Consider the following 15,411-nt stretch of genomic DNA (forward strand, 5'->3'; position numbering starts at 1 on the left):
CCGAAAAAAAAAAAAATAGAAACTAATAATGAATGGTTGTTTACAATAAAATATTGTTATTTTTACCAAGCTGGACTTTTTTCCACCAACTCTATTTATTATTTACAAATCATAAAATATAATTAATAATAAAAAAACTAATAAATATAATAAACATTGATATTAAAAAAATGCACACAATTTGAATTCTCGTGGTATCTTAATCTAATACATTATAACAATTATAGTAAATGATTTCAACATTGATGAAACTGAAAAAAAAATCACCAATGATTTTTAATAAAAAAAATTAATGATGTTTATAATCAAAAACATCAACATTAAAACATTACAATTTACGAAATTGTTTGTTATCTTAATATATCAAATGGCTTATTCACAAAAACAAATCAATGATTTTCTTCAATACTATATGAGCACTATAATCCAACAAGACTCCCAAGCTAACCAACAAAATCCACCACAACACTCAAACAACCCCATCGCCATTGATTTCGATAAAGTTGTTGCAGACAATATCCCTAAACTTCAAGAATGGACTCCTTTTAAGACATATGAAAGAATATACGACTCAAAGACTGACTGCACACTCAATTCTTTTGTGAAGGCGGTGATGCACAAGGAAAATGTATTTGTGATTCTTAACGACACGTTTGGAAATGTTTTTGGTGGTTTTGCTAAACGGCCAATTGTTAACTTAGCAGACACGACAAGGTATACTGAAAACTATGATGTCGACCATTATTTGTTTGTTCTTTTCAGAGATGGCAGAAACACAGAACAAAAAATGTTTAGAGCGTCGCAAAATGGTTCTGGATTCTTTATATACTCAAATGGAACATTTTGGCTTGATATCGGAAACCATTTGGGAAGAATATGTGTCACCACTCCTGGCACTAACCAATCTTATAACAGAAATTTGAAATCAGCTTATCAAGGCATAGAAGAGACAGACGTTAATGGTTTAAATGGTATGTTCCAAACTTATACAGTCGATAGGATTATTGTCTTAAAGACTGAAATCTAATTCTTTTGCATTCATTTTATTTTAATTATTATAATAAGTATATTATAATAATTTAATTTTCCTTTTATAACAATTAATCTATTTGTTTATCAATAAGTTTAAAATAAAAATATTAAATTAGAAAAGTAATTTAATTAGTAGAATTAATATTAATTAAATAAATTAGAAAAAAATAAAAAAATAAAATGTGTAAAGGTTCTTTGTTTATCTTTCCAAATTGACTGATTTGTTGAAAAACAAACTAAATTTATTTACTATAATTAATTATTTAAATATATACAAAACAAAAAAATACTAGAATTATAACTATTTATTAAGTTACTTTCTTTCAGTTTGTAGTTTTCAACTTTTAAATTCAATGGATTTTTGTATAAAACTCAATGATCTGAATTATACTGAATATTTATTTTATAATTTATGAATAGTAAAAAACTCATTTAAGTTTAAGTTTGTAAAAAAAAAAAAGAAAATGTCAAAGTCTCAAAATAGCTTTGAGTCATAAAACAATCCAATAAGTATAATAAAAGTATTACCACATAATAGTAAAACACACACCCATAAGAAATTGAAGTCAAAACGTTTATAACGTACAATTTCCAAGAGCAGTGGAAGTGAAATCAAAGAAAACTCGAAAAAGGAACTGAAGAAATCAATTTTGAAGCAAACAAGATGGAAGGTTCAAACAGTGAAGACAAAGCTAAACCGCCTGGGGAGCGCGAAGAAAAGAGTGACGAACCCCCTCTCCTACACAACAGAAAACCTTTCTTTTTATCGAAGAGGAAGTCCAAATCGTACGAATCGCAGATCCAAGGTGTGTTGTTAAGATTGCTGATAATGCGTGGGTACCGAGTTGTAGTAAAAAAGCCAAAGATCGCGAAGAAGTCGCTTCCGTTTTTGACGATCTTGTCGCTCCATCGCGAGACACAAACGATTTACTTCAAAAAGGAGTTGGAGGACAGATGTAAACAACTCGAGTCAAAGAAAGAAGGCCTTTCGGGCTATTCCCATCAAAAGGTCATGAAGTACACACAACGAAATCGAATTGCGCTCACGTGTAATTACTTACTTAAACTCCTCTGTGAAGACAACTTTGCGTATAAAGAGCGGAAGTCCAAAGAAAGTATCGAGACTGTTCAACTTGTTAAATTCAGTGAGTTATGGTCTGAGAAGTGGGGGGTGTGTGTATGCGACAGAGATATTGTAAGAATAGGTGAAGACATGATAGCGTTCATAACTGAAACCTTCGACAAAGTTGGCTGTGAACAAATTGTCTTTGGAAAGGAATATTACTATGGGTATGAGTCTATCAATCACCTTGAGATTTAAAGACATCAAGAAATTGACTTTTCTTATTTATTTGGTTTTTTTTGATTTGAAAGAGGCTTAGCTTTTGGTTCTTTTTACTACTGAATGTCACATCTCTCAAATACTAGTTGTTCTTCTTTTTTTTATTATATATATTATTAATATTAATATATAATAGTTATAATATCGTATTGTAACAGAAACTATTCAATGGTTTCAATTTTAGTTTTTGAATCTATTAAAAAATCAATCTGTCATTAATTAATGTAATTCTATAAACAAATTTTATTTAATAATTCAGGAAATGAAGACTACAAAGTTCCTCATAAGTATATCAAACTTATCAAATGAACTGAAAATATGTGAATTAAAAATGGAGTTTCACAATAGTAAAAATATAGTAAAATAGTTATAAAAAGTTAGTAATACAAACGAGTTGAAAGAGGAGAGAGCAAGTCAAGTCCTTAAATGACGAATGTGTGTCGGTTTTTGAACTTCAAAAATTTTAAAAGCAAAGAGGAGAGGAATGGGGGAGATGTTTCGAGGCCGAGAAATGTCGCTTGGGCAAATCATAGTCCCGACGACGATATGTATAGAGACTGCTGAGCGTTTAGGCCGTCTTGGGTTGATTCAATTTTACGACTTGAACGATAACACGTTAAGCTTTGATCGAAGGTTTGTCAACGAAATTAAACGATGTGAAGAAATTGAACGGATCCTTCGAGTCTTTGAAGAGACATTGCACTTTGAGGAAGACCGCCCGGGATTTAATAAACTTTTTAAACGAACCAAACTACTTGAAGAGAAGTCTTTGTTTATTGGACAACAAGAGAATGAAACATTGTCGTCGGAACAATTAGTTCTCGAACTCACGCGACAAGAAAATGAATTGAAACAAATGACTTCTGATGTAGCGACTGCTGAACGCGCGATAGACACTGTTAAAGAGTCGATTAAAGTGACTGAAGTGATCGGGGATATGTTAGGTGAGATGAAAGACTTAATGATAGCAGATACATTGAAATATGTAGTTGGTGTATGTGATGCCAATCGATGGGAAACGTTACGACTTTTAATATGGAGAGTCTCACGAGGATTTGCAATAGTTCGGTCGACGGGGTTAGACACTGGAAGAACCGTATTTGCCATATTTGTTCAAGGCGATGAAGTATTAGCCAAATTACATATGGTCTGTTCAATGGCCACGGTTCGAATGTTTGACAAAATCCCAATAGAAACATCAGAAAGAACACAATTCTTCATCGAGAGAGAAAAGGAACTTTCAGAGATGTCAGACATCTTCACTGGAGCTTTGGAAACCAAAAGACAGTGCTTGAAAATTATAGCAGATAATATTAATATGTGGAAGAGTACAATTGCTAGAGAACGCGATGTCTACTTCACTTTAAATATGTTCCACGTCGACGCAGGACATTCCCATTTGTGCGGAGAGGGGTGGTTCCCCACTGACCAATTTTCAACTATCACAAGTGCTCTCGAAGAGGTTTCAGGCCCTATTAAACCACTTTTTGGAGTCATTCAACCTGGGCCTGGGATAGTTCCACCAACGTTTATAGAAACGTCACAATATTCTCAGTCTGCACAAGATTTGTGTGAGTCGTATAGTATTCCAAAATATGGAGAAGTGAATCCTGGGTTTCTTTATTTGGTCACATTTCCATGGCTCTTTGGGATCATGTTTGGAGATGTTGGTCATGGTATCATAGTGACACTCTTTGCATTAGCACTCATTGTTTTCCAACGAAAGTTAAAGAGTATGGAACTCAACGAAATCGTGTTGATGTTGTTTGATGCGAGGTGGATGCTCTTAGCGATGGGGATGTTTTCAATTTATGTTGGACTGCTTTATAACGAGTGTTTTGGTATTGCATTTGACATCTTCGGAACTGCATGGGACAAACAAGGCGAACAATATTATGAGAAGAGTTCAAGTGGGTATGTGTATCCGTTTGGAGTTGATCCCATTTGGAAGAGTTCGAATAATGAGTTATACTTCTATAATTCACTGAAAATGAAATTGGCGATATTAGTCGGTGTAGTGCAGATGACTGTTGGTATTTGGATCTCATTGATCAACCACATTCACTTCAAAAACTTGTTAGATGTGGTCTTTAGGTTCATGCCAGAAATCACTTTCATGACATGTACCTTTGGCTATTTATGTTTCTTAATACTTGTGAAATGGATCCATTTCATTCCGAATGCTCCAATGATCACAAACGTCTTCTTGGAGATGTTCCAGAACTATGGCGTAGTCACTCCACCTAATCGCATGTATGCGGGACAGAGTGGGATACAACCAATATTATTTGTATTAACAGTCATCTCTGTGTTGTTAATGTTAATTCCAAAGCCTATCATTGTCATCCTTTTGAAAAGGAAAGACCGAATGCGAGTGGAGAATGGTGAAAATAAGGATGATTATTATCAAGAATTTAAGCCTGAAAACAACGACTTTATAGTGGAGAATGCATTTGATAAGCCCGAAGACATCCCATATTTGGAAAAGACTCAAAATTTCGAAATGGATAATCAAATCGAGCAAAGCGCGTTACTGAGCGATCAAAAGCTGAACGACATGAATAAAGTGAATGATGACTTCTTCGAGCCTAAAGCGCCACGTATCCAGTCAAGTCGATTGAAAGACGTTTGGTTCAGAAAGGACGCGACGTATCATTTTGATGAGAAAGAGTGGATCAGAGTCAAAGACGATCCTGACGACGAAGAAGGAAACACCATTCTTGAGATTTTCATTTTCAACACAATTCATGCAATTGAGTTTGTTTTGGGGTGTATTTCTAACACCGCATCATACTTAAGACTTTGGGCTTTGTCTCTTGCACATGCACAACTCTCTGCCGTGTTTTTGGAGTACGTCTTTTATCTGTTACTTGGCCTGAACAATTGTATTACAACCTTCTTTGGGTTTGCGGTGTTTGCGATGATCACGTTGGGCATTCTCATAGGGATGGAGTCGCTCTCTGCATTCTTACACACTTTAAGACTTCATTGGGTCGAGTTCCAGAATAAGTTTTATCTTGGTGATGGTGTTCGATTCGTCCCGTTTGCCTTTAAACCTACACATTAATTCGTTTCTATTTCTTCTTCGTTTCCAATCAATGAATAATTTTATAAGAATGATAAAACTATAATTTATAATATTAATTATTCTATATTATAGCAACCCAACAAGAAATGAAAAATTCTTATAACTCGTGATACCCAAGGAAGTCATCTTTCTTTCCAAAATACTTTAACACACCAAAGACTATAAGGCACATCGCAGAGTAGAAGAAGAGCCAGAACGCCCACAAGAACCACAACGTTCTTCTTTCTTTCAATCGTCTTGGTCCTACTCTTGGGGTGTACACTATTCTTTTGAACTCCGGCGCACTCGTCTGGAAGTCAGAATCAACAGCAACAAATCCAACGTCTCTGTCCGTCTCTCCTCCAACAAAGACAAACACTGTTTCTCCAGCATTTAAGTTGACAGAAACATAAGTGCCTCTTGTCGAGCACGATTGATACGACACGGTGTTTTCAATCACACATTGGTCGGGATATGAGATGTCGTTCTGTACTCCACATGACTTATAAATACCCATTCGAGTCCTGACGGATGTTGCTGCGTTACAAGTGTTCACATGTAACTTCCCCAAGACAGTGGCAGTGTACTTGTACCACACCCCCTTCAGATGTTGCTTTGATTTCTGTTTCTTAGAAATAGACCCATATGTCAGACTTGATATATCTCTTCTCTCGTTCAAATTGCAATTACTCACTGAGTCAAACGCGTATTTGGTTAGCGCGTACTGTGTCAGTCCCGGTGTCAAATTTTCAGCACGTTGACACGTCGAGTGCGTTGGAGGAATTAATGTGTAGACATTCAATCTAAAAGTCCCTTCGGTGTCTGTGGCTTTGCTTGCCTCAGAAATGTAGATGTAATACTCTGCACCTTGTTGCGCTTCAAATTTGACATAACTCGCTGAACTTCCGCACTCGGGCGCATCATCATTTGACAATACACATGTTGCGTCACTTCCACACCCTTGGAAGACTTCAACATAAGTATCAAATTGAGTCTCTAAGCCACACGTTTCGACTACCATAGTGTCAGTCACTGGGCTTTGGAAATAATAATAAATCCCCGTGTGACGGCCAACAACATTTCCCGCACAAACGGGTGTTGTTTTCATCCCCAAATTACTTTTGTATTCAACAAGAGAGAATGGCGCGTTGAATTCAATAGCAGTTTTACAAGTGTCGTGTTGTTGATTGAAGTCTCTTCGCATGTAAACACTCATCTGACCTTCATCTTGTGGTGCAGTTATAAATATCATCACCGTCTCTTGTGGCTTTAATGTCACTCGATGAACACTCTGTTGTCTCTCTTCGCACTCCAAAGAACACGACCGATACATTTGAATCTCTGCAGTGTGTTTGTTTGAGCTTGCTAGAATGACATTTGATTGAACAAAGAGGGGGAATGCATATTTCATTTTGTTCTGCACTTTATACCAGACACCCCGTTGTGTATTACTTCCTCCACACTTCGTCTCTATTTTTCGGGCGCGGGAAACATCAAAAGCGTCAGTGAAGACATCGTCAAAGCTCTCCACATTCACTGCTTTACCAAACACACACGTGTTGATATCACCTTGTGTATTTAACTTATCGACATTCAAAGTGACTCTGCACTTACTATGTGGATTGGCACAACTGACTTTAATGAAATAATTCTTTCCAGTCTCAAGTCGTTTACTAATTTTCCCATGTAATCCACAGCCATTGTCATTCATTTCACATCGCGAATTACTCTCACAACTCTCAAATACTTCAATAACAGTGCCATCTTGTGGTCCATTCATACTATTACATGTGTACATTATATAGTCATACCCATCTCCCATGATAGAATACCACGCACCCGTTTTCTGAAGTGTATTTCCACAGCTCATACTCTGGACTTCTCCGTCTAATGTAGTTGTGTGTGCATATGGGAGCTGTGTGATTGCACTTGCTTTGTTACAGTTCATAGGAACAAACAAGCTTTCCAATTCAAAATAAGCTATAAACATCCCTCTCTTCTTTGGTGAGGAAGCTAAGTGAATGAAATATTCCTTTCCTACAATAGTGTCAACATGAACTTTACTCCCCATGTTACCATCAGAGCACGCCGTATGATCTGTTGGTATAACATTCATCGACTCACATCCATCAAATACATTGACTACAGTATCGACATTAGTTGCTCGATGGCATGTGCCGATATGTATTCTCTTTCCATTCCCTCTGAAGTGATAGAACACACCAGAAAGGCCATGGTAGTTAGGTGGTATACCTGTAGTTACAGCTTCAACATACTTTGGAAAGTCTTTGATTTCAATAGCTTTTGGACATTGTGTATTTTCAGGTGGTGGGAGGAGTCGTATCATAAGTCCAAAAACACCAACGTCGGACACTTCAGACCCAGTAACAAAGACATAAAACGACCTCTTTTTAATATCAGACATCAAGAGTCGCGCAGCAGACCCACACCCCGCAAAAGAGTCGTCGTTCATGGTCACTAAATTTGTACCTACACCATCGCTACATGACGAAAATACCATGATCTTGGAGTTATAATTCGTGTTTCCTAAGATACAGGTATCTATTTCTATTTTATTACCTAACCCAGCAGTCTCAACTCGATACCACTTCCCATGCATCTCTCGGACTTGGGTACCTACTCTGGCCGAAGAAAGGGGGGTGACTGTTGTGTCTTCTGTTGTTGTGAACTCCTCTTGCAGTGTTAAATCAACAACAGTGGCAGAAGTGCACTGGTCGTTGATGGAATACACTATCGACAGAAGCGATAAGAGCAAGACAATGGACATTGAGGATTTTAAAGATCTAGTGAAGACATTTTTAGTTTGTGGTGCTGTTCGCAATTTTTTGGCTGGTGATTCGGCGTTATTTGTATTTGGTATAACACTTTTTATTATTACTAATAATACAATTTAGTAATAGTAAATATATCACAATTAATAGTACAAATGAATGAAATAATAATTATGGTTATAAAACAACTATTTTGGTAAGGAAAAAAACACAAAAAAAAACAAATTAAAAAACATTTTTTTGATAAATCACAACATGAAGAGAGGTGGAGGGTTAATAGACAAACAACTGAACGACATTGAAGTATCAAGTCAAGAGTTTGTTTTTAAAACAAAGACGTTTTAATTATTACAATAACTGGTTTGACAATTAGAGAAAAAGAAATACAAGAGAGGAAAACATTATATATCGAATCATACACTAGAGACTATTTTGCTTATGTTTGTGACCCACTTTATAAAGACTTTACAACCTTTTTCAAAAAATTTCCAAACGAATTGTACCATTTCGCTGATTTCAAACAAATTTGGATCAACTCGGGGTTTCCTTTGGTATTGCAATTCGAAGGAATTTCTCATGACATCGCGAAAGTCACTCTTCAAATGGCGTTCCAAGTCGTGATTGATATTTGTATGACAAACACAAAAAGTATCCCAACACAAATCACTGCATTGTACACGTTATATACATTATATAATACACAACACAATATTCCACTATTATCAATCAATGTAACCCTTCGTTTGTTATATATTTATATAATAAAAAATCAAGGATTAACAATAAGTACATTTCTCAACAATGGTATCCATTGCTAATGAGTGTCAAACCAATGGCCTAGTCGATGTCAAATTGATTTTAAAAAAGCTATTTGATTCCAGTGCGTTTATATATTCGATGAAACCAAATGTAGTTGAATCAAAGCGAATTCGCGAGTTCTCCAAATTGGATAAAACTGCGCATGCAACGATTCATTACAACACTGAATTACACCCCGATGCGGTATATTGTCACACAACGATATTAAACCTTCAACGATCGTTTGGGTTAAATCGTGCGATATCTCCAGAGTTCTTAGAAAAGTACGAGACGCTTCAAAAAAAGTTGTATGGTGAGAACGACACGAGTGAAATCAATTAATTTATTACTTATTTTGTAGAATCATTTGCACTTACTTGCAATCCAACTCATTCCTTCCATTATGCCTTCCCCAGTGATTCCACTCGTTTTAAATATCGACCAAGTCACATCTTTCATTTCAGTCAATTTCAACACTGTTGCGATCTCTTCCACAGGCATCGCATGCGCAACATCGTCTTGTTTGTTTGCAAAAACGGCTATGACGGAGTTTTTGAGTTCTTTTTCTTGTGATATAAAATGAAGTTCTTTGCCTGCGAGTTCCATTCGTTCTTTATCGCACGAGTCCACGACAAATATGATCGCGTTGGTGTTCGAGTAGTAACATCGCCAATATGGGCGGAGGGATTCTTGTCCCCCCAAATCCCAGACTTTAAATTTCATCTTTTCGTATTCCAATTCCTCCAAGTTAAACCCAACCGCTCTTCGTTAGAATTAATTGAGAATTAATTGATAGTATTATAATAGTTAATTGATCAATTCAACAAACTTGGTACAGTCATGATGGTCACCCCACTTGAAATGCGATAGAGAATCGTCGTTTTCCCGGCAGAGTCTAAACCAAGTATTAACATCCGAACTGGCGATGAGAAAAATGATGAAATGAATGAAATCAGACTTCCTTGATGTGAATAAATGCTCCCATATGAAATAAATGATTTCATCAAAACACAAACCCATTTGTAATTTTGAGTTTCTTTAGTTTTCAATGGCTTTTATCAAAAAACTGGAAATGCTGACAAAGTCAATCAATTGAACTTTTCAGAAAAAGTGAAAACACGTTTAAGTCTTCTCCAACCGTGTACATTCGGTCGTTAAATACACACCAATCCCGTACTTGGCTTGTGTGCTTCTGAAACACTGTTTTGTGTGTGACAGTCCCTTCATATCCACCATAAATCACTTCGCCATTGGAAGTCGAAACACCAACTAATATCTTCTTGTTATACTCCAACACGGGAAGCATACTACTCCCTACTAATAAATCTGTACTTTGAATAAAAGACAATCGAAAGTCATCTACTTGAACTTCAGTTTCTTTCTATATGTTATTATATTTATATTATATATTTATTATATTATATTAAATATAATATAATATAGTAAGACACAAACAGTGTTGTAATTGTATAACACAAAGGTATTGTCATCACTTTGTATTGCATAGTGGTGTGAACTTAAAATCGCGACATACGAAATAGGACGTTCTATATTAACAGTGTCAATAATACCTTCATTCCGATTTTTGAAATTAAGAGTGCAACACAAGCCATCTTGTGAACCAGTAACTACAGTCTCTTCATCAAGAAAATTGACTGAAATGATATTGTCACTATGCGCTTCATCGATTTTGTATATAACAACGCCTTTCCTTTTGTCAATCATCTTAAGAACTTCGTTGTACGCTACACCAATAAAATTATTTTTCACATCAATTCCACTCTCTTCTATAATACTGTTTTTAGGTTTAAATAGATAATTTAAAGTATTTGTACGAGAATCAATTTGAAAGACTGAGCCTTCTTTATCAACACCATACGTTTCATCACTAATTTGTTCTTTTTGAAAGCACAACGCATTCACATCTTCATATCTATATTTCAAAGTTAAATCGTGTGTGTATTCATATATACACCCATCACTGCAATTGACGAAAATACTGTTGTTCGTTGGTACAACCGTTGTATAATAGTTTCCATTGTCGACTAATCCAGGTATTTCCATGCTTCACTCACTTACCTCCAAAATTAGTATCAATGACTTTTTATTCTATTAAATACTATTAATTTGCTCCAAAACTATAATCATTTAATAAATATAGTATGCGTTCTTTAGTTTTCATTGAGTATAGTTTAATATTATTAATAATAGTTTGGAAATATCTGAGATTTGTTGTGACGTATAATAGCACTGAGTTCTATTTTTTATTAATAATTTAATTATATGAAAAATGATAAAAAAGTAACTATTAATATTAGATGTCTGAAGTAAAAGATACTTTCTTCCCAGACCCAATTCGTCTTAATATCGACCCAACGAGATTTGTCACCATCACTCGACCCATTTCAGTGAATCTCCAAAGACTCGCTTCATATTTTAGAAAAGACCCCATCTCGACACTCCAAGTTGCACAAGAACTTGTGAGAGAAAATAGAAGATCGGAGGCCACACGATTCATTGAAGACACAATTTTGTCCAACCCACCATCAACGCTTTCTCAGAGCATATTAAAACAATTCATGCTGTTATCTGCGTCACTTCTTGTCAAGCCAGAGATGACACAAAACGACGTGCAGAAGGTGGAGAACAAACTTTCAAATGCAACAATAAGAGACACGGCAATAGCGCATTGTATTGCGGGTTACACCAACTTCTACATGAACAAACACCCTCGAAATGAGTTTAAAAGGGCTTTAGAGATCGACCCCAACTGTACGCCAGCTATAGTGGGCTTGGCACTCCTCGAAACAAAACTTGGCAACGAGAGAACTGCATTGTCGTACTACAAACAAGCTGTTTCGCAACAACCCACAAACCCATCGATTCGGTGTGGTGCTGCACGAATATTTTATCTCCAAAGAGCATTCAAACAGTCGATCAAATGTTTTGAAAGTGCGTTGGTGCTCGACAAGACGTGTCTTGATGCGTTGGTATCGTTGAGTCGAATATATTGGAATTTACGTACGCCAGAAGCCGTCAAACGAGCACTTTTGTTTGCGGAACGAGCCCTTGCTGTTGATAGGAATAATGTGGATGTCTTGTATGTGCTTTCTGAAGCCGCAATGTTCTCGAAGAATTACAAGAAAGCTGAGGAGTTCTGCACACGCATAGTCGAATTAGGTAATACCGCAGATAAAGCTTATGGACACTTCACTCTTGGGAGAGTCAAACACTTTGAGAAGAAGTTTGAAGACGCGATGAAGGAGTATCTTGAAGCCGAGAAGATGGACAAAGACGAGAGTATGCCACAGATCAGATTTCGAATAGCACAACTCGAGTTTAAAAAGAAGGAGTACAAGAAAGTCGAAGACCGCCTTCTGATAGTTGTGAAAAAGATTAGTGACGACTTTGACGTATTGAAACTTCTTGGGTACAGTCAACTCAAGTTGAATAAAAAGAGCGACGCGATCGCAAATTTGTCGAAAGCGTCTTTGATCAAGACAGATGAAAAGGTTGAGATCACTCTTGCGATGTTACTTGAAGAAAGCGAGCCGCGACACGCATCAATGCATTACGAGAAGATTGAAAACAAAAATGAGGAAGCGTTGAATAATATTGGGTGCTGCTATTACTTCATGAAAGAGTACGAGACGGCTTTAAAATGGTTTGAGAAAGCGGAAAGCACTGGGAAAGCAAGCGCGACCACTTTGTTCAATAAAAGTCGATGTATTGAAGCGCTTGGGAGGTGGGACGAAGCCGAGAAAGAGTATAGAAAGGTGTTAGTAACCACTCCGTGGTATTTTGATTGTCATATTAGGATTAGTTATCATTACTGGGACTTAGGGAGGTATGATTTAGCGTCACACGAATTGGTTGAAGCGATCAAGAGTTATCCGAAGTGTGAAGATGCGAAGGTGTTACTTGGTGTCATGAAGACGGAGAAATGGAAATTGGAGGAAGCGATGAAACTGTTTGAGAGTGTTATACAAGAGAATCGATCGAATTTATACGCATTTTTGGGAATGGCTAACGTTTACTATAAATTTGGGAAGAACAACGAGAACGCAAAGAAGAGGGCCGTGGAACTGTATATGAAAATATTAAAACACGATGTGACGAACATTCAAGCACTGAACGGTCTTGCGATGTGTTTGGTCGATATCAAAGTAGACAACTACGTCCCACCAATCGACTTGATCTGCAAAATTCTTGCGAAGACGAATGAAGAGCAACCGAACAAAAAAGTTGCGTTCAGTCTTGGGACCCTTCAATTCTACCTTGGGAATTACCCAACAGCAGAGGCGACATTCACGTACATCTGCAAAACATATGGAGACGATCCAACTGTTTTGAACTCGATTGCGGAGTGTCAATTTGTCTCTGGGAAATTTGAACAGGCGTTGAAAAGCCTTGAGCGAGCGCATGAAGTTTCAGACACTGCGGACATAGCTTATAACTACGCGTACGTCGCTTGGGTCTATTTTGACCGAATTATTAACACGAGTGCGCTTGGGAAGAAGGAAAGTGAGACGATCTTTGAGAAGAGTTTGAAGTATTTGGAAGGGAAAAGCGATTTGGTGGACTTTACAACGAAGTTTGAGGAGAAGTGGAAGGCGAACATAGAAAAGGCTGTACGAGAGGAGAAAGAGAAAGTGGACAAAAGGAAAGAACTTGAGGAGAAACGCCGATTGGAAAGAATGGAAGAAGAGAAGAAGAGGATGGACGAGAAGGAAAAGGAGGAGGAAAAGAAGAAGAACGACAAAATAGCACTTCTGAATAAGACACAAAAGGAACAAGAAGAGATCCGAAAGAGACTTGAAGAGAATCAAGCGCGGATGGAAAGTGAAGGAGAGAAAAAGAAGAAAGAAAGCAAACGCGACAAAGGAGACCGACTGAGAAAAACAGTTGACAGTGAAGAATTCCAAGAAGACAATGGAACCGAAAGAAGACAACTCCGATCGAAGCGAAGAAAAGTTGAAAACTTTATTGATGACGAACAAGGAGATGAACAGAATGAAGAGGGCGGAAGTGTTAAGAATGAAAAAGAACACAAAAGTGGTATTGAAGAGAAAGAACCCAAAGCAGAGGAGAAAGATGTTGTCCCAAAGCCAGAAGTTATTAAAATGGAAGAAGAACCAAATACAGAGAAATCCAACAATCTTGTCGAAGATAATAAAAGTAAAGATGGGAAAGAAATTAAGACTGAAGTTAAAATTGAGAAAGCAGAAGAAAAACCAGCTGAAAAGCGCGTCAGGAAGCTTTTGAAGAAGAAGGATGTGAAAAAAATGGAAGAAGAGAAGGTCAAAAAAGATGAAGATGATGTAGTGAAGATATAACTGACTCTACATTCTTATTTGTTATCTAGTAAAACTATAATTTAATTTATTATAACAACTACCACCTCTTTTCTCTGTTCTCAAAATAAAACAATTCGCAGTATAATATATTAACTAATAAGTAACTAGACTTAAAACCCATATACTGAGGCTTATCCGAAGGATATCGAATAAAACTGAAACCATAGAAAAAGCTTCAGTAAAATTCGAGCTTTTTGGAAAAGCAAAGGAACTGCGAACTGTAAAAAAATACAGAGATGGTATTTCAGTACCTCGTCGTTTTTGTCAGCTTGGCGGTGGCCCTCCCAAGCAAATGGGGATACGCCTTCCCCACAAACAGATATTATCAATTGGACAAAGGAACTTGTTGGGCGTTTGGGATCATAGGCATGTTGGAGCATTCATATCGTGAAAACGGCCGCCAAAAGGGGTTTTTGGCAGACAACGAGTTTGTTCGGCTGAACGTTCAGTCGAGCGCCATTTTAATGGAACAAGCTTGTCAAAAGTATCCGTCTGTATGTAACACTCCAGGCGATGATGTGATGTATGGATCAACCGAAGGAGGTGAAATCAACTGGTTCTATTCATTCCCGTTTTTGTATGATAAGATTCTTCCAAGCGCTGTTTGCCCTTACACGGAAACCACAGAGACGCAATTTGTGTGTGACGGGATGGACGAAGCGTTGAAGACGAACCCTATCAGTTTTGATATTTCGGAGATGTTGACAACTTATAACATTGAACAAACAAAGGAATTGATGCTCAAAAAGAAAATCCCCGTTGGGTTTGGTTCATTGATCCACGACTCGAGATATTACATTCCATGCACCGAAGAATATCAAAAATTCTGTAACACACAGTTCTTCGAAGTTGTTAATTGCCCACAAGACATGCAATATTTGAGTGAGAAGTGTTCGCTTTTCGTCATGCCAATGTACTCGACTGATGGTGAATTCAATTATCATGGAACTATTGAACCGGAAGGTGGACATGCGATGGTCACTATTGGATATAATGATGAGTATGTCACACATGAAGGTGTAA

General features: G+C 36.9%; 9 protein-coding genes across 9 annotated transcripts; 6 read left to right on the top strand and 3 right to left on the bottom strand.

Annotated features, from left to right (window-relative positions):
- Positions 1–367: 367 nt before the first annotated feature.
- EIN_178360 (hypothetical protein) lies at positions 368–1,027 on the top strand (the record flags this gene model as incomplete). Its single annotated transcript, XM_004260622.1, has 1 exon — positions 368–1,027. The coding sequence occupies one exon, from the start codon at positions 368–370 to the stop codon at positions 1,025–1,027; it is 660 nt and encodes a 219-aa protein (XP_004260670.1).
- Positions 1,028–1,696: 669 nt separating this feature from the next.
- On the top strand, positions 1,697–2,353 carry EIN_178370 (hypothetical protein; the record flags this gene model as incomplete). The annotated part of the gene is made up of 1 exon (XM_004260623.1): positions 1,697–2,353. One exon carries the CDS (start codon positions 1,697–1,699, stop codon positions 2,351–2,353), a length of 657 nt encoding a protein of 218 aa, XP_004260671.1.
- Positions 2,354–2,858: 505 nt separating this feature from the next.
- EIN_178380 (vacuolar proton ATPase, putative) lies at positions 2,859–5,441 on the top strand (the record flags this gene model as incomplete). The annotated part of the gene is made up of 1 exon (XM_004260624.1): positions 2,859–5,441. The coding sequence occupies one exon, from the start codon at positions 2,859–2,861 to the stop codon at positions 5,439–5,441; it is 2,583 nt and encodes an 860-aa protein (XP_004260672.1).
- Positions 5,442–5,559: 118 nt separating this feature from the next.
- Positions 5,560–8,229, bottom strand: EIN_178390 (hypothetical protein; the record flags this gene model as incomplete). The annotated part of the gene is made up of 1 exon (XM_004260625.1): positions 5,560–8,229. The coding sequence occupies one exon, from the start codon at positions 8,227–8,229 to the stop codon at positions 5,560–5,562; it is 2,670 nt and encodes an 889-aa protein (XP_004260673.1).
- Positions 8,230–8,488: 259 nt separating this feature from the next.
- EIN_178400 (hypothetical protein) lies at positions 8,489–9,373 on the top strand (the record flags this gene model as incomplete). Its single annotated transcript, XM_004260626.1, has 3 exons — positions 8,489–8,550; positions 8,607–8,974; positions 9,021–9,373. 3 exons carry the CDS (start codon positions 8,489–8,491, stop codon positions 9,371–9,373), a joined length of 783 nt encoding a protein of 260 aa, XP_004260674.1.
- Positions 9,374–9,394: 21 nt separating this feature from the next.
- On the bottom strand, positions 9,395–10,035 carry EIN_178410 (ADP-ribosylation factor, arf, putative; the record flags this gene model as incomplete). The annotated part of the gene is made up of 2 exons (XM_004260627.1): positions 9,395–9,792; positions 9,861–10,035. The coding sequence occupies 2 exons, from the start codon at positions 10,033–10,035 to the stop codon at positions 9,395–9,397; spliced, it is 573 nt and encodes a 190-aa protein (XP_004260675.1).
- An 80-nt stretch (positions 10,036–10,115) lies between these two features.
- EIN_178420 (hypothetical protein) lies at positions 10,116–11,095 on the bottom strand (the record flags this gene model as incomplete). Its single annotated transcript, XM_004260628.1, has 2 exons — positions 10,116–10,412; positions 10,487–11,095. The coding sequence occupies 2 exons, from the start codon at positions 11,093–11,095 to the stop codon at positions 10,116–10,118; spliced, it is 906 nt and encodes a 301-aa protein (XP_004260676.1).
- A 254-nt stretch (positions 11,096–11,349) lies between these two features.
- EIN_178430 (tpr repeat nuclear phosphoprotein/ctr9, putative) lies at positions 11,350–14,367 on the top strand (the record flags this gene model as incomplete). The annotated part of the gene is made up of 1 exon (XM_004260629.1): positions 11,350–14,367. The coding sequence occupies one exon, from the start codon at positions 11,350–11,352 to the stop codon at positions 14,365–14,367; it is 3,018 nt and encodes a 1,005-aa protein (XP_004260677.1).
- Positions 14,368–14,624: 257 nt separating this feature from the next.
- Positions 14,625–15,409, top strand: EIN_178440 (hypothetical protein; the record flags this gene model as incomplete). Its single annotated transcript, XM_004260630.1, has 1 exon — positions 14,625–15,409. A coding segment is annotated over one exon (785 nt), but the record flags the coding sequence as incomplete, so codon positions are not given.
- Positions 15,410–15,411: the final 2 nt, after the last annotated feature.

The sequence above is a fragment of the Entamoeba invadens genome (genome assembly GCF_000330505.1).
Source record: "Entamoeba invadens IP1 unplaced genomic scaffold scaff_1105074725183, whole genome shotgun sequence".
Taxonomy (NCBI): domain Eukaryota; phylum Evosea; order Mastigamoebida; family Endamoebidae; genus Entamoeba; species Entamoeba invadens.